The sequence below is a fragment of the Kogia breviceps genome, chromosome 4 (genome assembly GCF_026419965.1).
Source record: "Kogia breviceps isolate mKogBre1 chromosome 4, mKogBre1 haplotype 1, whole genome shotgun sequence".
Lineage (NCBI taxonomy): Eukaryota > Metazoa > Chordata > Mammalia > Artiodactyla > Physeteridae > Kogia > Kogia breviceps.
Window position 1 is genome coordinate 51,422,697 of NC_081313.1, and position 20,114 is coordinate 51,442,810.

General features: G+C 34.8%; 1 protein-coding gene across 3 annotated transcripts in view; it reads right to left on the reverse strand.

The window, feature by feature from the left end:
• Nucleotides 1-20,114, reverse strand: part of ADAMTS6 (ADAM metallopeptidase with thrombospondin type 1 motif 6) — a 301,915-nt gene that overhangs the window by 23,304 nt on the left and 258,497 nt on the right. For all 3 annotated transcript variants that reach the window (XM_067031055.1, XM_059062283.2, XM_067031054.1), the window contains 2 exons: nucleotides 10,076-10,205; nucleotides 2,185-2,389 (listed from right to left, as the gene is read on the reverse strand). In XM_067031055.1, the coding sequence (XP_066887156.1) occupies nucleotides 2,185-2,389; nucleotides 10,076-10,205 (335 nt within the window). The remainder of the gene's footprint in view (nucleotides 1-2,184; nucleotides 2,390-10,075; nucleotides 10,206-20,114) is intronic.

Sequence of the window (20,114 nt, forward strand, 5' to 3'; positions counted from 1 at the left end):
CTAAAAGTAGGGTAACTACAACCTGTATGAAGTTGAATTAGGAAGAAAATCTTAAAATGGTATTTGGAATGGAAACATACAGTAATATACATAATCTATTCCTTAAGGTGATTATATTTGGTGTTTTATGTTAAAAATATAATGATACAGAAAAATGTATGTCCAGAGACCAATGTGAAGTGAGTATGCACATGAGAAGATTTTGGCATTTTAGTGGTCAGCAGAAGTTTTTTCTAGTTTCTGTTTTTGAACTTGTTCATTTTTCTCCACTTTTTGTAGAAGGATGATATGGTATAAAGTTCTGTATTCAAGCCTTCTTGTTACCTATCACTACTTTATTCAATCTTATCTTCCATTTATTCTTTAAAACAAACCTTTTTCTCCCACTCTACTTTCACCACATGATCTTTGTGTTTCTGTTCAGTTGTTTCTCTTATCAGAAATACTTCTCCAGTTTCTTGTTCTCTTCCCTACTTCAAATCTTATACTCCTACAACATTCAGTTCAACCCCCATCAACTAAAAAGCCTTCTGAGCCTACTCCAGGCTATTCTGACCTTCTCAGCTCTGAGTTTCTGTATCACTTATACATTTATACCTCACAATCCACCACTTTGTTAAACACTGTCTTATGTTATTCTCTAGCTGCTTCACGGATATTTCTTATTTTCCAAGTTCACGAGATTTTTCTGAATTCTCCATAGCTCCTATCCCAATGTGGTTAGAAAGCACCCAGTTATACTTACTGACTTGGCCTGAAACCCTAAAAATGTTGCAGCCAATTATCAGGTCTCGCATTAGGATTTTCCAATAACAACATTGCCATCATTATCAAAGACTATTTATGAACTTCTATAAGGGTCTTGGGCACTGACTTGCAAGTAAAATAACTACTAACATGTGTACAATTCTGTAAAATGTCTCTTCTTTATCACTGGATTTTATCTTCCAAATGAATATAGGAGTTAATCTACCCACTGTTAGGGAACAGAAGAGTGCATACTGTTTTCCATAACCACTGAATAATACTGAGAATATCTCTACATTTGACTGAAACACAAATAAAAGTTAGGTAGGCAGAATGTAATTACTGAGCTGGACTATGGCCAGGAAACTTGGAAGAACACTCCCAACTGCTGCCAAAGATTCCACAGATAACCACAACTGGTCAGAATCTCCATTTCCATGTACCATCTTAAACACAGGTCTCTCTTTTAGTCCTGTGCCTCTAGCAAAATAAGGCCACTCAAGCAGTGAGATTCATAGGGAGAAAAGTTACATCCAGAGGTTCCTAAAGAACAATGTTTAATTTTTTTCTGTTGTTTAGTTTTTGACAAACTTATGAGGTCTACAGGAAATACCTAAAGCAAGTACCACAATGTTTCCAGCAGGAAATGCATCCTGTTTTGCTAACTTAGAAAAATGACCTTTAGTTATATAGCCAGATACTCATTCTTTCTAACATTAACCAACACTACAGAAGGATTCAGATCTTCTTTAGGAAATGTAGAGAATGGTACAGTCTGTATATGTATATGTCTCATGCAGGATGAAGAGTCAAGAATTAACTCTACCTCTTACCTCGTTTTTCATAAGACCATTTTTCTGAGGCCTCGGGATTATATAAGACTTTTTATATATACATGTATGCCAGAAAAACATTATCTTAGTCAGATCTTCCTCAATGATCATATAAGTGGAGGTAATGATAAAATCTGAATTTGACTTTTTGACAGTTATAAACCTCAACTCTGTGTTTCTTCCCCAGAAGCAATTAAAATATATATAGATATATAACATGTGATGATAAATTAAACTCATATGTAAGAGTTATATGGTTAGGCTGGAACATTACTTGGAAAAAAAGATATAACATATCACTAATTCTGAGCTTATAATGCTGTTCAAGAATAGCAACGAAGAAGAAAACCCACTTATTCTCTCAAATTCACTTCAGGCTTGTTTTTTAATTAAATTGATGACTAGTTTCTCATTGATTTTCCTTACTCCAAAAACCTTTACTTCTTGATATGCAGCCAAAAAATATAACATGGACAAATTCAGAGTTATGCAGCCCTTACTTGTTGAGTTCTAAGGTGCTCACATGCTCAGATGTCCTTAATATTAAATGCTTTGGTATTGATAGCTAAGACATCTCAAAACATACAGCCTCAGATTTCCTTACTTCTGACCAGTCCAAAGCCACCCACTGTGGTGGACATGACTGGTTGTTGCAGGGCTCTTTTTCAATAGGCCGGTGTGTTAAACAACCACTGTAGTCCAGTGTCTCCTCCTCAGAAGGTCCAATCTTCCTGATGCAGAGCACTGCCCTTGTGCGCATCCCACCGTCACAAGTCTTGCTACATTCCAACCAGTCCCCAATGAACCACCTGCAACAAGAAGTGGAAGAAACACAGAAAAGCATTCCCTCAGTGCAGCCAGAGATTTCAGTAGAATGAAGGCACTTTCTCAGTGGACTACCTCCTCTTCTCAGAAGAGCTAACATTTCAGTGTCAGTTGATGTGACAAATGACAAATGGAAGAACTGCTAAGGAAAAGATAACCCACTGTCAGCTGCCTTCTAGAGCAGAGTGCATGGGCTTTGGAGCAGGCAGAACCCAGGTTCAAACAAGCAATGCATTATGTGTTTTTAAACTTCTTTTTGTCTTTTTTTTATTAATTTCTAAAACGAGGATAACAATATCAATCATGAGATTGTCCTGATGATTAAGCAAGGTAACATATGAAGCTACAAGCCATGTGCTGGTAAATGGTAACAACTGGTTCCTCATGGGAGGGAGGGAGTCCAGATTTGTTGCATTTGCCAGTTTTTGTGGTATAAATGCTTCACTATGGCTAATTTCAGCCTATCACCTTGACATACTGAACACGAACAAGACAAGATATGCTAGTAATAGGATCTCAGGAGCTTCTAACAGTGTCTAACACACAACAAACAAGAAACAGTAGCCATTTTTATTATTACATTGAGGCAGGTTCTCCCTCAGTTGAGGACTTTGTGATAAAACCACACTACAGGAGCTAGGGGTTTGTTTTCTGATTCCCAGAAATGAATGTATTGCTCTGCATAAGACAGACGTCTTTATTGTCCTTACAGGGGCAGAGATGGCCCAGGTATCCATCCAGAAGACTTGGAAGTCCTAAAAACTCTGCGGTAAAAGCAGAGCCCTGAGCCAGCTCTGTGAAAACATGGAGATCCCTTGCTTTGACCCCTTTACTCTTAAAAACAGCTTCTACACAGCTAATGTGGGAAGAAACAGAAATGTCTTAATAAATGAACATATCTCATATTTGTAGGTATACCACTCCTAAAGTCATCAATGAACTTTCATATATACAATTTCAGGTGTGTGTGTGTGTGTGTGTGTGTGTGTGTGTGTGTGTGTGTGTGTGTGTGTGTGTGTGTAGTATTTCTGCAGGACTCACTCTTTTGGGCACATTAATTGGTCCAAGGGTATGAATCATGATCCCAATCAGACCAATAAGAATTCAGCTTTAGAATTTTTATATCTCAATGATAGCAAAAGGGACGCTTTCCTTTCTGGTCACAAAGGTGTATAAAGATATAAGAGCTGATGATGGCCATGTCCCCTGTCAAGTGGAATTAGCTGATCTGAAAGAATGCAGAGAAGCTAGAGAGTCCTGCAGGTATTTGAGTGTTTGATTCCAGCCATTCCTGAAGCTAGGTCCACTCTTACGATTCCCTCAGCTTTGTTATATAAACCAATAAATCCTCTTAAGCGCAGAAGCTAGCCAAAGTTGAAGTTGTGCTATTTCCAACCAGAGTACTGACTGATATATTATTGTATTTAATGTAATGAACATATGCTGAATGCCTTCTATGCTCAAGGCACTGTGCTTTGTTTTATAGAAGAAAGTAAGACCCAGTGTTAGGAAAACAGTTCTCCAAAATCATGAAAAGTGCAATGATGGAGCTAGGACTAGATCCCCCATCAACTGATATCCACTGGATTTCATTTATAACACTGCCAAATAATATAATCTATATCACAAGCATGAGGTCAAAAGACATTTTCTTCAGTCCGTGCTTAGAAATCACACATATATCCTAAATGGATATGCTCATGTTCTTGGTAGGAGAGTAACCAGAGAGAAGAGTATTAAACTTTAAGAACAAATTTCACGTCTTTTCATGAACTTAGCTCATTTGTGCCAGTTTTGTATGTGGAATATAATACCTTAGTGAAGTCAGAGTACTAGTATCCTAAATTTGAGCCTACACTCAGCCAAATAAGCCACAATGGCCTTTGTTTATTATTATTTTTATTATCTTTACTTACAGAGGGAAACCAGCATTTAGAAATATCATAATTAACCAGTTTGTCAAACTTAAAAATATATTTTGTCAAAAATTTTAAAATTTTCAACATAAGATTTATTTAAAGAATGACAATTTAATCCTGAATTTTAAAAATCTGATATTAACATTTTTTTTTCTAAGTCATTTTCCAGAGGAGATTTAAAGTGATTTTCATATTCTTTCTGTTTTATTTTCCGCAGATGAACAGGATCCTAAGTTGTTAGTACCATTTTTGGTAAAGAGGAAAATGTGTATTGAGAATAATAACTTGCATGCCAGCCACAGTGAAACTCTGATTCAATTCGCAGCAGTGATTTCATCACCAAGATTAGGGGATAAAACAGCAATGTGTATAACTCAGCCACAAAAAGTTCAGTCATACCATCTCCAGCCATGATCTCATTAGGTCTCATAATGTAAGAGGGATGGAGGCCTTCAAATTAAACACAGGTGCCCAGAGTAACAGCAGTAATTCAGGAGGTGTTGCTATTTTTTTGGTGCATGACCCCAGGGCCACCTCCGCCTTTTTATTCTTCGTCCTCTCTTTTATTGCCAACCATCTTTTAACCTAGATGTATCACTCTAGCATTTAACTCAGAATGTATGAAAGTAAAAATATTAACTATGCTTCCAATTTTCCTTCTGACTTTAACTTTGATTTCAGGTTTCACACTCAGTCCCTGTTGCATCTCTATTGCTTACCAAATCATCCCTTCCCATGTCTCTCTAAAGGATTAAATCACCATCCAGTTATTTAAATAGTTTTGCAATTTTACCACTGCATCTATTAGTCCCGGTTTCACCACTCTCCTGTCCAGTGTAAGACGGACTGCTTCCTTCAACTTCATTCTCCATGTAGTCTCCATGACCCTCTGATGACATTCTCCCTATTTCTCTTTTTTTCATCCTCTAGTTTCAGTGGTAAAATATGAGCATGAAAATTCTCTCTGAAACTATCAACTGCTGAATTATTATAATCTGAATAATACTGGGGCTATTTCTTTCTGAGCTGAAGACCCAGTGATAAAATTGTCTTCATCCTTACCAGGATGAAGAAGCTATACAGTTAGTGGGATTCATGTTTGAGTGTCTGAAATGAGTGGCTTGATGCAGCCTGTGTAATCTGATCTACATTATCTGTACCTTAAGAGGACAAACAATAATGGGGGGAGAGAATGAGATGATGGGAGTTGCCTTATATGAGTTCTATGATTCCTCCCAGGTCCTACATTTTGGAGTTTTATAGAGGACTCTGATGATCTTTTTCTAAACTTAAAATAACAGATGATAGTCGTCCATGGGGTGAGGTGCAATGACTCAAAATAAAAAGATACTATTAGAGAAAACCTAGCCCCTGGGTAAAAATTCTCTCTAGTCTGACCATCCTTTGGCCCTTTTGCTTATAACTCTTACTGTACTTAACACATTTTGCCTTGTACTATAGTTATTTTTGTATGTATTTGCCCAATTAGATTGTCCTTAGGAAAAGGAACCATTTCCTAAGGCACAGTGCCTTCCATATCGCAGTTGTTTAAAAAAATGTCTTTTAATTATTGGTCACAGTATTATCACAATGTACTGTACTCCATTGTTTTTACCTTTCTTATTTTCGCAAATTTAAAACTCACAGTAACATACAGGAATTATATTCAGTATCCAAAGACTCTTCAAATGAGGTCATATATACAAATATTCTTGCTATTAAAAGACAGCATGGTCAAAACTGAACTCTTGGCCTTTCTCTTTGGATTCCAACTCAACATTGCTTCCTTTTCTTACAGTGGAGCACTAGCTTCCTATCAGTCATGCTCTTTAATATCAACTCCTCCTTTTTCCTTTTCCTAATTATTTCTGCCTATGTCATGAATCCTACCAGTTTCATTCAATGCCTCTAGAATTCTTGTTTTTCTCCTATCCCTAGTCACCTCACCATCTTGACTACTATTCTTTTTCTCATAAAAGAGTTGCTGCTCTGACCACATTACTTTTTCCCAGCAAGGCTTCCTCTGGCCTTTCAAGGTCCTCCAAATAAACACTATTATTATTATTTCTTTAACAATGCCTCTTTTGTCTATTCTTCCTAGTCCCCTGTATTTTCTTTATGCAGAACAAGGAAAAACCTTACTGCCCTCTATTTTTCCATACTCTACTTACAAAGTCTCCAGTATGACTAAAGGACATTTAAAATATTTCATTAGATAATTTCTGATTAAAAAATACCATTTAGGATTTTAAATTAATGGTATTGGGAAAACAATAATATCTGAAAATAAATATAGATCCTTTCCTCAAAGCAGGCAAATATATTTCAGATAGAGTTTACCTTAAAAAAAAACTTTGAAAGTATAATCATAAAGTGGGTAAGACCTTCATAACATTATACCAACGAAAGAAAGAAAAGTTTGACAGTTTTCCTACATAGTTAAAAAAACTTTTATAAGTAAAAATAGATCATAACACCATAATATAGGAAATATATCACAAACCAGGAAAAAATGTCTAAAATAGTTAATATTCTTAATACATTGAGTTCATACAAATCAATAACAAAATGATAAATATTTCAATAGAAAAATGGGTCAGGCCATGAAGAGGAAAAGCAAAAAAGAAGTAACACAAATGGCCACTGAACATAATTTTTAAATGTTCAGCCACACCAGCAATGCTAGCACAAAAAATAAAATAGCAATTAGATATCAAGGGTTTTTCTTCCCTATAAAATAGTTAAAGATTGTTTTTAAAATAATACCTGGTGTTGTTCAGTTCAGGAAAATGACAGTCATATACATACTGTTGGTGGGAATATACATTCATACATTCTTTCTAGAGAGCAATTTGACAGCCTGTCTCAGAGAGTAAAATATAATTCCATTTGAACCAGAAATTTTATTCCTATTCATTTAGTATAAGGGCATAATTATAGAGAGCAAAGTTTTAGTAGCAAAAATGGTTAATGCTGTGGAATAGAAAGGGATCAAAAGCTAGGATCCAGACAAGACTGTTCAACTGTGGAAAACCAATTTAAATAAATAATGACATATCTAGTAAATGTTGTAGATGATGTTTAATGTTCAGAACAACATAATGTTCAATATGTTGAGAACTGACTACAAAGCATCATAAATAATTCCATTTTTTTATATACATGTACCTATGTAGACATAGAAAAAGATGAACTATATAGATCAAAATATTAACAGTGGTCTTACAAGTACTGTGTTTTTTCAGTTTCTTCTTTCTACTTATCTGCATTTAAAAAATTTTATGCTTTAATATGTATGACAAAAACCAAATATGATTATCACATTGTCATCTGAAAAACCTTCTCTCTTCCACACTCATTTAAAGTCTTACTGAATTCAGTAGTTTTTCAGTGATCCTTATCTCTATAATACCAATGTCTACTGGGAATCTTATTACATATGACAACCATTCTGAATAATTAAGATTTCCTTTTTCATAGTCTGAATTCAAAGGAATAAAGAAGAAATTAAAAAGGAACTAAGAAAAACTGGACTGATAAAAGAGAAATATTTTAAATACGTATCATTAGCTCTTTCCAACAAAGAAAACTGTCTAAATTTTCTTTTTCAAATTCCATTGTCTTACCTCCAAACAACAAAAAAAGTTAAGAAGTAACTTTTAATTTCCGAACTACAAAAGGAAGGGAAATATGAAACAATTTTAATTGCGTAGGTTAATTCGAATATGTCAATTATCCTTAAAATGTTAAAAAAAAATCTCCCATGTAATATCCAAGCACATGATATATGGAATGAAATGACCAACCACTGAAATCTCAAAGGATTTTTTTTTTTTTTTTTTTGCAGTATGCGGGTCTCTCACTGTCGTGGCCTCTCCCTTTGCGGAGCACAGGCTTCAGACGTGCAGGCTCAGTGGCCATGGCTCACAGGCCCAGCTGCTCAGCAGCATGTGGGATCTTCCCAGACCAGGCAAGAACCTGTGTCCCCTGCATCGGCAGGCGGACTCCCAACCACTGCGCCACCAGGGAAGCCCTCAAAGGATGTTTGAATAGTATTTGAACTTAAACAAATAAAAAAGCTGAGGCCAAACTAGAACAGGTGTGACCAGGCCCACTCAGATGCCTTAAATGGCTGATCATGACAAACATAATACTTAAAGTACTGAGTGTCGGGGAATTAACTTACTGGGTTGAGGCTCACAATTATATGAAAATATGCTTAAGTTATTGGAAACGTCAAAAATATCTTGTGGTTTTTGAGCATCACTTTGTTTTATATAGCTTTTCAGTTTCTCTTGAGATAAATTTATAAAAATAATTAGCAGAAGAAAGGAAAATAAAAAACAAATATCTTGTCTTTGTAATACATATCATAGGTTGTATTTCTATACTTTCTCATGTCTGGCTTTTAAGGAGTTAGTTACATGGTGATCACATTTGAAAAAGAAGAGACATGAAATTTTAAAAGTCTTAGAATAAAAACTTCTATCACCCTAGATTCTGTGTTCCTTATTTGGTAGCCACTGCCCTAAACCTTTTCAAGAGATTAGGATTGAGTATTTCCCTTTAAGATGAAAACATTCAGGCAGACACTGACTTTGGATATTGAAAGTTCAAAGGCATTATTATTTTGGAACAAATATCAAGAAATGCATCTTGCTTTAACCATATTAGGGACCTGCAATCTTTATCCACTGTAAGTCCCAGATTTTTGTGACTCCACTTTTAGGAAAAGGCTTACTTCATTATAGAGCTTTCCTCTCCAGTTCTAGAGAGTTTGGAATACATAATCTCATTTGCCTACTCTTGTTTTCTTTATCAATTTCATGTTGGGATAATTAGCTAATCTGGGGGATAATGGTTACTCTGATTTCTCAAACAAGAATGAAATGCCATTCACACATATTTTGTCTTGCTATTGTCAATCAGGCAAAATCCCTACAAAAATCAGTATTTTCAGGATTAATTCAGCATCTTTGTCCTTTTTCACATAATTATTGCCCTTTGCTCAAACAAGAAACCTTTCTGTTCCTTCAGATTATAGTGTGGCCCACTGATAGCAGGTCTCATATTTTTATGTTTAAATTTTTAAAAAGTCATCATTAAGATGGATGGGCTCTCTTCTTGTACCTCCCTTTACAGTGAGTTGTAACTGCTACATTAATCAACAGAAAGGGACTGAAGTACACCTCTAGGCCTGTGTTCTACACTCAGAAGATAGGATGCCTTAGGATGACAGACTTAAAACTGGGTCAGCAAATTAAAGCACTGATACTCCATTACAGAATATTTCTAAACCATTTAAAAAGTCTTTAAGCCTTTAGGATAAATATCTGGAAAAGACAGGACTGCACCCCCATCTACTATATTTTACTGGATCTAAGATACCATTATGTTGTGTACCATTGAAGAAAAATAATGCCGATTATTATTGTAAGATACCGTCAATTGCAAAATGAATCTAATTTCAGAGATGTTAAAATGCAAATGATATATGCTTTAGAATTAATGAAATATGACAATTGCCAGCACTATGCCAGGATCAACCTATTGAAGTTCCTGCTTTAAAGGGGTTAATTACTTAGTCCTGTGGATAAGAAGAAATCAAAATTCCACCCTCTGTGATGTTCTACCCCCTTTTCTCAGCCTAATTTATATATACCATATGAATGTATGTTTCCAAATAAGAATATCTAATGTTTTTCTCTTTGCACTTGAAGAAAATAATTCTCACTTCTTTCTCTTACTTACTCTGGTGGGCAGGGCTCAGTGTTGCAGGTTCTTTGATTTTCAGGTGGCTTACTATCAGGGTCACAGTAATTGTTCTGGACAATGGAGTTGTCGTCCAACCTTTTACAGACCACCTCCTGTCTTTGGACACCTTGAGAAAAGGAGGACATCATTAATTGACGAGTAGTTTACCTTCCAGTAAATTAGGTATGCATAGCTTTCCTCTGTGGGGGATCAACCTCACTGGATCGCTGCTGTCTTATCTGTTCCAGAAACACTTGACTGCTCCTCTAAAAAGGAGAGAAGACCTGGTCATTATATTGCAAATTTAGGCAAAATTATTGTTCTCATATTTAGAAACATAACTGTTTTCAAGTTCAGAAAAGAAACTATTGGTAATTTTAAACAATTAGTATTCCCATTGTATATTCTTCTTCATGCTTTCCTTTAAAAAAAGAAACTTTATTTTCCCAAAATATCATCAGATAAAATGTATGAATATACATTTCAGTGCAAAACAATGGTTGGATATCTATGTAAAAACAAAACATTAGGGACAAATTTACTTTTTAATATTTTGTAGGACAAATCCAATCAATTTAGTTTTCGTTAGGAACACGTAACATTCACACATTTCATTTTTTCCCCTTCCATTTACAGATTTATTTCTCTGAAGACCCACAAAGTCTAGAATTTAAAGACTGCAGTGAGCCTCTTTGGACTGCAACCCATCAGTAATCTGTTTGCTTTGATAGAGTCGGCCCTTGTTGATTACACCACTGGCAAACAGATATACACATTTTCCATCAAATATTAACTTACAAAATACTTATCTCATTCTTAAAAATTGGTCTATGTAACCTGTTTGTCACAGCTAAAAATATTCTCATAAAATTTGTAAAATTCTAAATATATGTTTATTATTTATTGGCAAAGAGATCCACCACACCTTGCTCACATTTCACAAAATACGAAGACACACACAAACACACTCTTAACTGTAAACATGCCTGGTGAATAGACTTTATGCAGATTCACTTTCTCTTCAGTGTGGAGGAATCAAAAGAAGCAAAGATAGGTGTATCAAGGTCTCAGAGGAAAGTCAATCTACAAGACAATGCTAAATGTTCCAGATCCTACAGAGGTAGCAGCTTACTCCCAGAATTGAAAATAAAAGCACAAACTAAGCTATCCCCCTACTCATCCATCCCATCTCTATAACCCGGTAGGCTAAATTACCTAGAACCAGTTATAAAAGCAGCATTAGCAGTATCCAAGCAACTACAGCTTCATACCTACCTAGTCCCACACAAACCTTCAGTTTTTCTTTTTTTTTTTCTCAGTTGCTTTTAGTAGTGCCCTAAAGAAAAGAGTTTGACCCCAAATTAGGGAAATCAATGTGAAATAGGACCATTCAGTGAAGGAAACTGTCACCTATAGAGCTACGCACCAAATGCTTCCCCAAGGTCCCTTAAACATCCTGGGACGTCTGCAGGTGGGAGTACCTCAGTCATCATGTTTTGCACACCTCTAACTAAGCACTTTGAATTTAAAGATAGGGAAATCTCTATTCCTGATGGCGAAAACCATTATGTCCCATAGCCTCCATGATGGTGGTGACCAGATGAAGAAGGTATATTTTATTTCTTGCAGTGACCCAAGGCTCTTACTGATCAAGTTTTTTGGTTTTCCTAAATTTAGGGGTTTAAAATATAGACAAACAACTTACTTGCAAAATGTCTCAGAGTATGTGCTGTATTCATTCCATCCCAACCCCTTAAATAGGCCAAATATCTCAGTTTATACGACAACAGTTTGGAATTTTTTAACTATTAAACTTTAGATTTTTGAGGGAAGAATGATTCACACCAGGCATAGCTTCGACCCATTCACAGATGTTCCACAGTATTCACCACATATCTCCTCATTGTGTCATTCCAGTGGGCAGATAACTAAGTCCATGTGATTCACCTGGACAAAAATCTCTATTGTTAGTCATAGGATTCAACACCCACTGCCACAGTGGCTCAGAACAGCCATCTACCTGGGTTCAATACTTGCTCCTATCAGGAGGAGCAGCGGACTGTTTTTATAGGTTAGCATAGTTATTTTTTAAAATAACCATTCAAATATGATTATACTTGGAGGGGGGAGACTCAAAACATCCACTTACACAAAGGATTTACAACTTCAGCCAACTTTTATAAATACATTTAATAACTAAGAAAATATGATTAAACTTGCAATAAGGAAGTTGGCACTCAAGCTAGTATCTCGGTTGTTTTTCAGAAAAGGATGAACTTTTAATTTTTATTTTATTTTACTGAGGGAGGATAAACATTTTCAACACTACAAAATGGAACTGATATTGCTTTATATAAGTGGCAGAAACAGCAATTCAGTTTCTACAGGTTAAGATAAAATTCTACTTCCTTTAAAAATCTGAGAAATGTTGTTTGGTTACAATGACATTAGTTTTTAAAAGTAGCCTTTAATATAAAAGCAAGGCCTCTGCAATTTGAATCACAGATGAGATATTAGTTATTAGAGATAAGATTTACATTTGATTTTAAGATAAATTCTAGCCATGTATGATCTTGAAAAACTTCAGCTACATAACATTTATTGTTAAAAATTTGGAAAATACACAAAACCAGAAAGAACAAAATAAAAATTATCCACAATCTCATATCTTTGCTCTGGACCTTTATTTTTAAGGCTATTTTGTTCTTTGGTGGGATCCAGTAATTAATTTTAAATTACATAGTACACAAACTAAAAATGCCAGCTAAATATGGTTGGCGAGTCATTCATTCATTCATTCATCCATTCATTCATTCAATAGAGAATAATTACTGAATACAGGCACTGTACTTCTTATGAGATATTGAGCTAAGTGCTGAGAATTACAAACTGACTTAATTTTGCCATGCCTCTCAGACTTCTTAAAAACTAGAATTTAGGATATTTGGGGGTACATTTCACTTTCATAATTTCAGAATGCTATTTTTTATGAAGTAAAAATTAAAGTCCTTGAATAAGCAGCTGAAATAACTGTATTTTACAAAGATGCATTTTCCTTGCATTCATCTTTTATTAATTTTCTTCTAAAAGGTCATATTAGACAGTGTGGTATTTCACACTCGAGAACTGACTATACTAGTAATCTATTCCAAACCTTCCTAAAATGCTGAACTATCTCCCTTCAATAGCACAAATCTCCTTCCAACTTTTACCCCCACACTTGGCAGGCTTACAGAATTTTTTTTTTTCTTTTTAAATCAGCAGCAACAGAATAACTCTCTAAATCAATGCACCTAATTGGATGGATTTTTCAACACATACTTTTGGATTAAGGGAAATGCAGCTTTTAGCTTTAGAAAATACAGATCAACTGGAAATAATCTAAACCAAGTCAACAAGAGAAATGATTGAGTTTAGAATCTTTTTATATGATCAACCCTCTTGTACATAGCTTCTTTTAAAGTAATCTGTAAAACATTGCTAAGGAGTTGATTTAAACCTTTCAGGAATAATTACGTCCAGTTACACAAAACCACTATGCTTTCAAATCTAAAGATGTATAGTTTATAACCCAAAACATAAAATGTCCGTATGACCAGTCAGTATATGCCTAATCAAAAACAAAATTCTGGTGGCTTAGTGCCCATATCCCCTGGAGATATACAGGTGTTCTACAGAATTTAATTGGTCAAACTTAAAACTGCACTAATTATATTTTATTCTTAAACACCTGAAGTTACTGGCATGCAAATTCTATACCCAATTCTGTTTTTAAACGCAATTCCTCTTCCATGCTTAAAAAAAAAAAAACAAACTTTAATGGTTTCATATTACAAAATTTAAGTACAAAGATGCCATTACCAATATATATTTACTTTAAACTCTCTAAAATGGGTGTATCCTGTTTAGAGCCTTTTAATTTGCTTACCATTTGGGTTCTTTGATACCAAAGATGGTTCTTTGGTACGGAAATGTAACTCTTATTTTTAGCCTGGAAGTTTAAATTTGTCAGATCTTACATTTAATTTCTGCTAATAGTTAAAAGTTACAGATGATCTACTTGCCCATCAAAGGTTCTGCTGTCCAATGGGAGGAAGGAGTACCCAACTTGAATCACTGCTCAAGCTACACGTGAAGAAATGGCATTTAGTATTATGAAGTAGCATACACCATAGGAAAATGAGCAAGAAGTCCACCAAGCTGCAAGTGAGTCCTATATGGAGCCCTTCATCTGTTGTGCTTACTCTAGGAAATGGTGATGGTTCAAGAATACAGGGTCTTTTGCTCAGCAGCTGCAGAGCCAATCCTGAGTGAAGCCTTTAGAGACCCTTCTTCCTCTTCATTTCTTGCCTCCTTTTCAATCCCTCTTCTACTCTTCTAAGCTGCTCAATGTCCTCATGTCCCATCTCTCTTCTTTCAGATAATTAAATCATTTAATAAGTTCATGTGTAACAATATTTAGCAATTTATTGCTTTTCTCAGGGTAGTTCATCATTTTAAAAGTAGAGAGAGGGCACTTAATGCACAGAAATTACCACTTGAATCTCATTTGAAAGAGTGATATGTATTAAACCACGAAGGATGTGGGAGAGGTTAAGGGCAAGAGAAAGATCTTCTAGGTCTTCTCAGATCTACTCATAAGAGCCAGCATTTCAGTCCTAGACGATTCAATTGGTAAGTGAGCAGTCTGTAACTACATGTAAGTCAGTAAGGGAAAGACAGCAAGGAAAAGTGTAACTTTGGGATTGATGGGCTAATCAACATCTAGATAATTTAACCTAGTGGCAAAGCACATCCTGTCCACCCAAAAAACAATTTTCTGAAGAATAGGGGGGAAAAAGTTAATAAGTCAGAGCTTACAGTACAAATGTGGTTGGTGGCTAAGGCAACAATTTGCTTAACCACAGCATCCAAAGTAGCTAGCAACCAAGACACTATATAACCACAGTATACAGAGCATATGGCCAACAACATTAATTTAATCTAAATCTTCAGTGCAGATAGCATCCAGAGAGCAACAAGTGCCAGGAAAAAAATGTCTCTCTGCTCTGCCTTTCATGGCTGGAATCTGGCTGCTGTGCTGTGTGATTACTGGCCAGACATAAGCATTTGTAGGGCAGAGCAAAGCCCATCTGCCTTGGATCTAACAGCTGGCTGGCATCAGGGTACCAATCAGCTCCACCCATTTGCTTCCTTCTCAAGAGCCTCCTGCTAGTTTTTATCTCCCAAGGGTTTTCTTTCTCTGCCTTTCCATGTCTTCCCTTCTGTCTTAAGCAAAATTAAATGTCCCAAGGAAGCAGGATTAAGAAAAGGAAAATGCAGCTCTAAAAATATTTATTTTTCTAGAACAACTCTGTTTAGTGATGGTAAGGTAGGGTGGCACATACATATACTGCATTTATTTGAAATCACACTATCCCTGGAGGGAATTCCGACTACTCATTATAAATTAACAGTAATCCCTTCCATGGAAAGGTCTAACTTAACTCACTGAATTCCTACTAAGTCTAAGCCATGGGTTTTCATTAAGAAAATGAGTGAGACAGACTTGACCTCAATGAGATTACATTAATAATGAAGGGAGGGGATAAAGCAAGTACCATTATACTTATATTATGGAACCTGCCTTATCTAATAAAACAATGCAATTTCAGATGTAATACTTTTAATTTTACAGTTCCTTCATTTTATTATGTTGCTGTCTGATTTCTCTTTCCTTTATCTTCATGGATCTTAAGAACTCTTCTCATAGCCAAATGTCTATGATGTAATTCCCTTTCACTTTATCTTGTTATGATATTTTTTTTCTCACTTTGACTTCTGCCATGTTTAGTTACTACCTCTTTTTGAGTTCTAGGCAGTTTAGGTAAATGATCTAAGGCAAGTTTTCATTCTCCTTTGTAAAATGAGACCAAAAAATTAGATGATTTCTAATGTTCCTTTCAGATCCAAAATTCTATGAAAGACAACTTTCAGAGAATTTTGGATCTGAAAGGAACATTTCAGATTTCTACAATTCCTCCACAATTCAATTGTTCATTTTTCCCACTTCTAGGTCTGCTTTTCCCCTGTCCTCTACAGAATAATAAGTCTGGAAAACAGGCATTTGTTAGATTCCATTTGGTTCTGCATCGTGTTTCAGTGTCTCATTCCTTAGCAGTGTGAGGTACGTATCAAAGGGGTTAGACATGTCAAGAGGCAGAACACTAACTAGAAATAGGACTTTGTGAGAGACAGGTTTCCTAATATAAAGAATTAACTCATATTATACTAAAAAGGAATTTCCATGAACTTTAGTAGGAGCTTATTTGTTTTGGGTATTTCATTAAACATTTTAGAGAAATGATGCTGGAGTACAAGGAGGTCTTGAATTTCTTCCACACATTGTGATGGATTTATTACCAATAAAGAAGCTTTTCTTTAATTATAATATAGAATCCTTTTCTTGGAACCAAAGAGTAAATATTTCAGATTTGAATTATAACAAGGACACAATCATAAACAAGCTGTATAGTTTTAAACTAAAATCTTAATTTTGTTTAGATAAAAAATGGGAATAATAATATCATAAGATCCTATAAAATCAGAGTGATAATGCTTATCATTACAAGAAGTTTTATTTTCTCCAAAAGTATTTTATGCATACCTTATAAAGATGCATAGTGTTATGATTGTCAAAAATGAGATTTGGGACAAAATTTCAGTGAAGTGAAACATGACCTGTGACACATAGATCATAAATACAATAGGAATGTACTTAAACTTTGGTTTCAGCCTTACCCAAATTTTTCAGTGAGTAAGATGTATCCCGGCCCTATTCATGTTAGAGAAGAATATAATCTCTAAGGCAACAGAAATGAAATGGAAGAGGAAGGAAAACAGCATTAGGAGGAATGTTTTAGATTAGCACAGATTTCTTGCCCTCAGTTATAAATCTTAACACTAGAGAAAATGCAAGCCACAATATGCAAGGGTAAACAGTAAAAAATGTCAGGTTATCAAACTAAACTTTCAGATGTAAATTTTTTACAAGAAGTTAGAAAGCTTAAATTATATTGAAAATACACAGGAGAATTCAAAGAATTTTTTAAAAAAGTGTATTCTATAGGGGAAGCTACATACTTAAGGAAAAAGATAAATAGAAATAATTATTAGAGACAAATAAAAGAAAAAACATATTAACTTCTAAAGCATGAACCAGCCAAGAGCATGAGTCTACCTAGAGGAGTAGCCTTCTCAAGGGCATGTTACATGAGAACTGAGCCAGGTGCAACTGATGGCTACAAAGCATAGGCTTTTGGGAGCTGTGATGTTCACAGGTACCCCACCCTGATGCCTGGTACAACTAATCCTATATGTTAAAGGGTACTCTTCCTTCTCAACATTGGAAATGAACTGAAAGAAGGGGATGATGGGAGAGAGTGAATAGGGGAATGCCACAGTCAATGCAATGATAGACTATTGTCTAGTCTTACAAATATTTTATTTTTCAAAGACCAAAGAGAAAATTACGGAATAATGAACAAAGCTGATGCAAATCTTTATTCCTTGTAAACTCAAGTCACGTTTTACAAGGGACTTGTATCATTAAAAACATCACAGTGATCTGTTTTATGTCTAAGTTTGGTATATACAGGAACCAAATGTAAAAGGACCCTCATAGTTTCAAACAATAGTACAACCTCACACAGAAAATATCTTTTATAGGGAATTTTTCTTAAAAACTAATTATATAACTATATTTCTTCAAAGGGAAAGAAATGACAATGACTAAAGGGCTTTTAATTATTCAAACTAAAATTTCCATCTGGTATCTTTTACTTAACTCTGAAAGTAAATTTTGGATGGTAATTCCTAAATTAAAGTGAAGCAAATAATTATAAGATTTGACTTATTAATGTCTTTCACACTTAATTTCAATCAAGTCTATTTTGAAACTTGAAAAACAATTGAATTTTGTTTTCCTCTGTTCCATTTTGGGACCCCTCCACTTTGAGTTTTTTTCCAAGTTAAGTGAATATGTCCTTTATAAGCTGCAATACAAGTGTTAATGGTCAGTTGACCATTATTAGTGATGTTAAATATGTTAGCCATGTTAGAATTAGCAAAGAAATTAAAAGGACATCTGTGAATATGTAAAGCATTTGCCTTTGTTTTATCTGGTACTTTGAGAGCTATTCTCTTTCAGTCAGATATTAGTAGTGGCAAAAAGATTGCATCATATTTTTCTAATAATTACTTTTTAAAATTGTTATTTTAGAATGGACTTATGCACTTTTAAGTGCACAATTACAGTTCTGTTGTACCATTCTTGAAAACAATAAAATATGTAACATTAACATAAAGTGCTTCCATAGAAACAATGTAGAAATATCCAGCTTTCTAAAGGGGCCAGGTAATCTGCATGATAGATTCATTAAAATAATTTGAAAAGTCTATTATTAATAAATGGAATAGTATGGATTATTACATAACCTTGTTAGGTAGTAAACTGCAAGGGAGAATTTGCTATCAGGGGCTCTTTTATTTTTTTATTATTATTTTTTTTTCAAGGGCTCTTTTAAATATATAGTTTCTTTTTCTTTTCTCTCTTTTTTCTTTCGCTTTAATCACCCACTAACCTGAAACTGAACTAACAGAGACAGAGGAAGGAAGCATATTCAGGAGGGCACATCAGAAGAAATACTTAAAACAGATATGAAGGAGAAATTTACATATTACTCAAAACCTCTAGTTTCTTAATGGAAGTGCAGAAGAGTCTCCATTTTTAAACTCTGAACATCACCAGGACGCTGAATAAGGAGTTTATATGCATTTTTTTCCTCTTACAAAATGAAGTTCACCATCTACTGAAAGGAAGTTAGGTGACTAATTTTTATCCAACTTTACTGACACTCATTTGAAATCAAGAGTTCTCAAACTTTCCTGGTTCACAGTACTCTTAGTGTCCCAGTACTTTTTTCACAGCCCTCCCAGGCGGGAAAAAAAAAAAAAAATCTGAGTTTCACTTTTTAAGTAGTTAGGTCCAAACAACTCAATAGTAATAATTTGTGTGGTGTATGACCGTGTCACTGTGTTTCCATTGAAAACGTACAATATTCTGCAGTGCCTCTGTGAGTCTGCTGTAGTGTCCTGGGGTATTATGGGGCATTGTGAAAAATATGGCCCTAAATCAGGAAAATACAAAACAGTACTTGGAAACTATGTAAAGCATCTTAAAAATCTTAAAGAGTAGAAACCAGTTTCAATATGTATAAGAATCCAGGTGAGCCAGGTGAAACCACAAAAAGTAAAATAAAAAGAATTTGCCTTAGTTAAAAAGAGGAAAAACATAGAAAATCTTTTTAAAATTTATATGCTACACACACACACACACACACACACACACACACACACACACACCACACCACATTAGGCTTAAGATGCCATCCAGGGAAGAAAAAGAATAACAAATAAAACAAGCATCTTTATAAAATTTGAGCATCAAACACACAATAAAAATTAATTAGGCCATGTAAATGTAAAAGAAAAAGTAATGATAACATTCTAAGTGGTCAAACACAGTTGATTAGAAACATTCCTGAAACACTCCATTGTATAAGTAAGAAAAATCTGTGCTCTTTGATCTTCAAACAAAATCAAAATTGCCTCTAAAAATAAACCTGTCTCCCCCTCCCAGTCCTCCATCTAAGCATAGCTTTAGCTTATCTTTTTTTTTTTTCCCTGAGCTGCTAAGCAATGAATGTTTAGCAGAGAGATGCCTTTGTCAGCAGAAACCTGACCAAATTGGTATGCAATTTTTTGTACTTCAACACAAAGAGAAAGAAAAGCCTAGAAAAAACAATTTGAAGAAAGTAATCAGAAGTGTCAGTTGAACTGATTGCAGGAGGAAGACTGTATATTTACAGTATAAATGTAAAACTAATACATGAAAATACATATGTATTTCTGACCTTTCTTTGCACAACTAAAGGATCCTTAAGGTTTCTTTCCTAACAGAACAGGTACAACAGTACAGCATCAACTCTCAGTTAAT